General features: G+C 32.8%; 1 protein-coding gene across 1 annotated transcript; it reads left to right on the plus strand.

Annotated features, from left to right (window-relative positions):
- The first annotated feature begins 449 nt into the window (after positions 1–449).
- LOC134229130 (18 kDa learning-associated protein of slug-like) lies at positions 450–6,051 on the plus strand. Its single transcript, XM_062710843.1, has 4 exons — positions 450–526; positions 3,460–3,609; positions 3,770–3,817; positions 5,265–6,051. Exons 2-4 carry the CDS (start codon positions 3,462–3,464, stop codon positions 5,429–5,431), a joined length of 363 nt encoding a protein of 120 aa, XP_062566827.1. The 5' UTR covers positions 450–526; positions 3,460–3,461; the 3' UTR covers positions 5,432–6,051.
- Positions 6,052–7,130: the final 1,079 nt, after the last annotated feature.

The raw sequence follows: 7,130 nt of genomic DNA on the forward strand, positions 1-7,130 counted from the left end.
TGCCATGAAAAATTTAAATTAAATTTATAAGTGCTTTAGGAAACAATTTACATTGTGCATAAAAAAGTGTATATCTATATATATTTACAATGTACTCTAGCTGATTTGTTCTGAATATAAGAGTTATGGAACATAACTTGGGACCAGAGTTCTGAACTGGTCCAGAGAGGCCGCTGCCACCACTGAGTGTGGGAGAGTATTCCAAAGAATCACTGTGTGGGGAAAGAAACTAAATATGATGGTTTATACAGGTACTTGGGCACAAAAACTAGACAGGGAGCCTGGGGCCGTCTTGAAGCCTCAGTTAGTCTAGGGTGAAATCCTATTGGCGGATATTATGTATTCTCTAACGTTAGAGGACTTAACCCATAAATTTCTTACGGGTGGGGTGGGGTGGGGTGGGGGGGTGAAGTTGTAAGGAAGCGAAACGACCCAGTAGTCAAAACAAACACACCAAAGACCAAGATATCTAACATAAACTTCCGGTGCATTGACAGACACGTGCAGTACTTGAAAACAAAACCAGGTAATGTTAAAGAAAGACGAGACGTTCCTTAATAAAAGATAAAATTTTCCAAGATTTTGTCATGGAAGTATTGCTACTTATGCATGTTTACTCACAAAAATTAGAGGTACCTTACCAGGCATTTCTGCAAGATACCAGGTGTAGTTTTTCTTCGGTCCTACTAAACCGCTAGTACGCTAGTACGATAGAGTACTTTAGAGTACGCTAGTAATATTTAATAATTTAATGCAATTAAACTACTTTTTGTATGCTTTTCTACTTTAGTTTAACATATTGAATATATATTTAAAATATAAAATTTTTGTTTTCTGTATTTTAGGGGTTATTTGAATGTATGATTTCAGGTTACGGTTGATCGTTTGATCCCAATCTAATTTAACTTAAACATGTTAAAATGTCTCATTGTGAATGTGAAAAATATTAACACATGCAATTAATGTAATATTTGATAAAATTTAGATAATATGTTTTACGGTGTGACCGTTGCGGCGAGTACAGTTTATTTCATCATAAACCTACACATGTACTGTCTATCATTCAAGAAAAAGAAAGCAAAAAGAATAAAACGAAACAATAAAAAGAAATCATTTCCCAAGCATCGGGATCGAGATTCCAAACTTCTTCGGAAGTTTCCGACAAATCGGAAACACCCGAACCTTTGAAGTGACGAAAGTATGACGTCAGATACAAAGTTCTGCTGACTTAGGACGCAAACGCTAGTTTTATGGAAAAGAGATTGCATTAAATCGTTCTTTTTAAGTAAGTTGTTGCTATGTTTTAGCCACCATGTTGCTATGCACCGCAACATGTTTTCCGAGTTTCACGGAAGCAACCGACATAACTTCGTCAAAATTCGTAAGTTTCCGGTGACGTCATTTGTATCATTTCCGAAGGGCAAGGTGAAGGCCAGTGTTGTGGCATGGGGGTATTTTTTTGAATAAGGTAAGGCAAAATCATTTCGTTAAGATTTCGGTAAGAAACAATGTTCCTTTAATTTTTTTACTATTTTTGATTTATTCGCGCAAAGGACATTGGGTAGTGCAGGAATTCTGGGAATGTTGCACAGAGAAATTTGGCTGACGTATGTACAGATTTTAATCCCAATTTCCTCTGTTCATACACGTAAGTCTATTGAGCTCGCTTCGCGAGCGTCGCTTCGCGACGCTCGCTATAAGTCTTTTTAGTAGAAAATTGTGAAACAAAATAGTGAACGAGATTGGGGTATTAGCTATAGTTATACCGTAATCTTTAATGCGTTTAATTTTGGATGTTATTTTTTGTCAAAATGTCGCTAAAAACAATTATTTGAAAATAAGTTTATAATAATGTTTAATCAAGTTGTACATACATAAATAAAAAATTTAATTGCATTAAATAACATAATTTTTCTAGCGTCTCTAAAGTACTATTATCGTACTCTAGCGTACTCTGTTTAGTAGTACCCGTTTTTCTTATATAATCCTTTTGGGAGGAAAAATATTTTTCCAATTTCAAATGTTTAAGTGTTGTATTTTTAAAAGACGTTTAGAAACTGGTTTAGAAATAAGAATCTAATTAAAATATTGAATATTTTCCATACATTACGAAGATATACCAAACAGATTTTGAGGAACGTAATGTCTGACCTTAAGGGCGAATTTATTGATCAAAAACTAGTTTTAGTTTAGGTTTATGGTTTGAAAATAGTTTTAATTAATTTTGAAAATGGTTTTATGTTTTAATGGTTTAGCACTAAATGGAAAGTTTCATTTAAAACACACACAAAAACATCAAATATGGATGACATAGAACTGACTACTAGATTTTTTCTCATAATCTGAAGAAGATATTTCTACAACTTATCTTCATTTACACGAGAGTGTAATTGTAATACCCATGCTGAGTTCTACCCTTCTTTAAAAAAAAGGGGTGACAAAGGATGGCTTGTGTCACTATTATGTTGAGACAATATTACCCTTGTATAGAATGGATGATTTCCGTGACAGATTTAGAATGAACAGACATACCCTTGAGTCCATAATTGCCATGTTAGCTCCATCTTTGATATATGCATGATGATCATAACTTCAACTAACAAGAATGAATCTACTTTTATCATAGACATAAATAACATTTATTTATGTCTGTGCTTTTATTAATTTACTTTAGTTTTTGTCCTTATGTTTGTAACATATGGTAACATTTTTTACAATTGAAGTGAAACAACAATTACTGTATACTTTTTACACAGCATATGTGCCCTGAAAACTAGTCGATTCTGTCATATTGCTGCCCACATTGGTCGCATTGCAACACCAAAAATTCTGCATTCGCCATGTTGAAAGGAATTAAAACCGTCAAAACCGCACCCGGGGGTGGTTTAAAGTTTTCAGGAAACTAGTTTTAGTTTAAAGTCGATAAACGAAAAAACTAGTTCTGGTTTGAAACTAGTTCGTTACAGGTTTTGCAAATAAATAGAAAGTTTGGAAAACCGAACTGAAACCTAAACTGGTATATAGAGTATTTCAGGGACCTATTACGTTCCTGGGTATTTTAAAGATTTTTTAATTTTTTTTTATTTGAAAGGGCCAAAAAGTTTTGAATTGGTGATCTACATTTAAGTTCTTGATAAAGATCATAGGCACTCCCCATCTTAATTGTTAAAAAAATATATCTCTACTATACTATAAGTTTTCCACTATACTATAAGCAAAACTTATAGTATAGTAGAAATATTTTTTTAACAATTAAGATGGAAAACTTATACATGTAGTATAGATATATTTTTTTTAACAATTAAGATGGGGAGTGTCTATGATAAAGATGGGTACTTTAATTTTTTATTGTATAGTAGTAAACTAATACGCTGAATGAAACAAGCACCTGTAAGTCTGGTCATGAGTTTCTGACTGTGTTATTCTGTTATTGAACCCTGTTATCTTTATTTTCTTTAGACATGGCTAAGAGCATCAGAAGCAAGCGGAAACGGATGTTGAGAAACATCAAGAGAGAGAGGTATGCCAAAAAGGAACTGGAGAAGTTGAAGGAAATCGTGGCATTAGCTGAAAAAGATAAAGATACGGAAATGAAAGACCTGTATACAGGTAAGGTTTTATCAGGGAGAAGGCCACACATTTTATCTAACAATGTTCTTGTGAATACAACCGAAAAATTGAAACTTAATTTATTTTCGCTTTAATATATCATCATTAAAAAGTGGGTTCTAAACTATTGAAAGTTATGTCCCTTTATTCTCACTTTCAGTGACAAAACCCCTGGGAAGCAAAGACGACGCAGCAGCTGAACCCTCAGGTAAGCTTCTATTCCAATTAACAGTTATCTCATAATGATGCCTTTAATTTCTAAATCAGTGTCTGGTTATTACATATTTTTGCTTTTTTTTTCTCGTTTCATCTTAACTGACAAGTTTTGGCTAATTTTCTTTTTCTTTAAGTTTTATTTAAAAATCATGTGGTGAATCTTAAATTGTCCCAACTTATTCTTTTGTTTTACCTGTTAAAAGCTGTTTCTTAATTTACTTCATGAGGAATTAGAACTTTAGTACCAGGACATGTTGGATAGAAAGTGAAGTGATGTCCTTAAGGATACACCAAAGGTTTCCAAAGGGCAAAATTTATTTTGCTTGTAATTCTTTCATTAATAAAGATAACATATTAAAAGTATACATCATTTGAAAGCTTGTTAAATTTACTATTTAATGATCGTAATTTAAATTTTCATTTTTATCTTATTTAAAAGTTATTAATATTTTAAGGTAAATATTAGTGCGTTTATATTTTATAAATCAACTTTTTTGTATGCCACCTCTCAAAGTCAAAATTTTGCCTCAATGTAGATTAAAGATTGAACTTTAAAACCGTATCTCAGATTTTTGATAAATCTTCTTATTCAAAAGTTACATCCATTTGTCTTTCAATGTTACCAATTTATTAGCCCAATTCTACATTTCCCCCAATAATTCAAGAACTGAACAAGATATCAAAAATCTGAGATACGGTTTTGTGAACACACATTTGAGACGCATTCTGGTCAGTTTTCAGAGAAATTGGTCAATAAACAAGGGAGCTGAATCCTTTGAAATAACACCACCAACTGTCTGATCTTACTTTACAGTAGAGGGCAAAAACCCATTACACAACAGAGTCTGCCAAAGCTAGAAATATATGACACCTTGGAGATTCAGCTTAGGATACCTGTCACTTATCCATATTTCCTATGCATATTCACAAGAATGGGAGGTTCTATTCTTTATTTAGGTGCTTTTAATGAAGTAAAATAGGTTCAATTCTGAATCAAAAAGATTTCCCGGCAAAATGGCAAGAGCTAAGCTACACCTCCTATTTCATGGTCATTAGTGACCTGTTAGATCTCCTTCCCTAAATCTAGAGTCCCTGTAGTTTAATTATTGATAGCCTCTGTGTGGCTAGTGAAGAATTCCCCAAGTGGTCACAGTGATTTATTGCTCCTTTCAGAAGCAGGCAGTTACAGACCAAATCAGAAGCTTCAATAACGGCACATTCACATGTGTTAGTGTTTATGTTTGATTATTGTTAAATAATTAGAAAACCATTCAATAATCAGCCAGAATTTTTCATGCATTATAAAGCAGTGATTAGCATTGTTTTTTATAGCCAAAAATCTCAAAATTGACAAAAATCTTGAAAAAAGCCTTTGGTGTATCCTTAATATATTAACCTTTAGTTATATTAACTTGTCGCTATTTATGAACTTTTTGTAGGTGATGGTATGGAAGTGGACTCTAAAGCTAGAGATTCCAAAACTCTGCGTGATGAGAACGGACATTATCCAGTGTGGATGAATTCACGACGCGTCAAAAAACACAAGAAAAGACTGCAGGCCATCTCCAAGAAAAAAGAAAAGAAGCAGAAGGCCAAAAAGAAGTGAAGATCCTAACAAGATTGTATATTGTGTTTGTAAATAGGGACAGAATTCTTTGAGTGAATGTAATTGAATGTATTTTTTTAGTGGCAATTATTACCGGTACATTGTAATATTTTTTCTTCAAAAATTGATTTTTTTAACCTATTTCACTGGGAAGAGGGGGCAATTTGAGGAGTGATGTAGGACTTGGACTCTCTTAGCTAAGGTGTGGGCAATTTGAGGGTGATGTGGTGGGACTTTGACAATAAAATGCTTCCCTTGGTTGTAAAGCATTGGAATTAATATTGCAAGTGTTGGAAAATACACAACCCACCAAATTGTCTGCAGTATAACTGTGATTCTGGTGAATTCCTATACTTACAAAGAAAGAATTTCATCATTAATTGTGTATTTATGTCCATGTAGAAAACCATATAAAGTACATTCATATATGTAAGTGTGTTAGATATTGGATTATTGAAGATATGTACTTTGTCATTTGTGTACTGATTGAAAGCTCATCACTAAAGAAATCGACACAGGTAGCTTGAAAAACTGCTTACTATAGATTAAGCATTTACAGTTTGATAAATGACTTGTAAATATTTTCTTCAGAAATAAAGATAATATCTGGTAGATGTAAATATTTCTGTGTTATCATTGAATGATTTCTTTATATACTGTAAATCTATGATATTTGGTGTGTACAATATTTGGCAGAAATTATTTTTTCAACAAGTTAGCATAAATTTGATTTAGCATTATCTGAATGTGCTAGATAATATTGTATGATATATACAAAACGTGTAGCTGTAACAAAAAGGATTCTGTTTTCCGTCGTAATTTGCTATTAGAATACACTGCTAAATGTAATAAGTTTACTGTATATAACAAGCAAATTCAAAGAATGTCTTTATGGTGAAATGTCATTTTTTATGGCATATTGTGTCATATATGTACTCCTTATCATATGTCACTGAAAATTTATCGTCAAAGTCGATTTTTTGAAATTTAGTCATACAAGAAGATCAAGGTCAAAGGGTCAGAAATCATAGCTTGCTCGGAAATATATTGTCACAGGTAATACACATCAAATTTGAAAGCCTTATCTTTTCTCTATCAAAAGTTTAATGGAAAAGTTAAACATAAAATTTTTGAAAAGTAGGTCAAACTCCAAGGTCAAGGTGCAGGGGTAAAAAATCATAGTGCATTTACCGGTAGAAAGTTCTTGTCACAAGTGATTTACATTTGAAAGTTGAAGGCCCTATATCCTCTCAACCAAAAGTTTTTATGACCAAGGTTAAAGTTTTTGAAAAGTATGTCAAACTTCATTTCACTTTCATGAAAGTGGTGGTCAAATATTGGAATATTATATCCCTGCACACTGGTATTACTGTAACAGTGATGTACTGTGAAGATCATATGGCATTTTAAAGCTGAACACGACTCGTAAATAGGCATACGCCATTTTCGATAGCATTTTGTACGATACATCAATACTAGGGTATACTTGTCGCATTCGTTACACCTGACTGCTTTATTGTCACGGGTATCTGCGTGAAATGCCGACCCGTGTTCGTGCTGGTTATCTTGCATTACCTTTGTTTATATTTTATTGCAGTCACGTTCATCTGTGTTGTTTGTATACTGCACTAACTTATAATTGTAAGTTTATTCGGTATCTTATTTTCCTGCATTAGACGAAGCATTACGTTATTATTCT

This window comes from Saccostrea cucullata, unplaced genomic scaffold, assembly GCF_032062105.1.
Source record: "Saccostrea cucullata isolate Sc308-1 unplaced genomic scaffold, CSIRO_AGI_Scuc_v1 ctg4856, whole genome shotgun sequence".
NCBI lineage: Eukaryota > Metazoa > Mollusca > Bivalvia > Ostreida > Ostreidae > Saccostrea > Saccostrea cuccullata.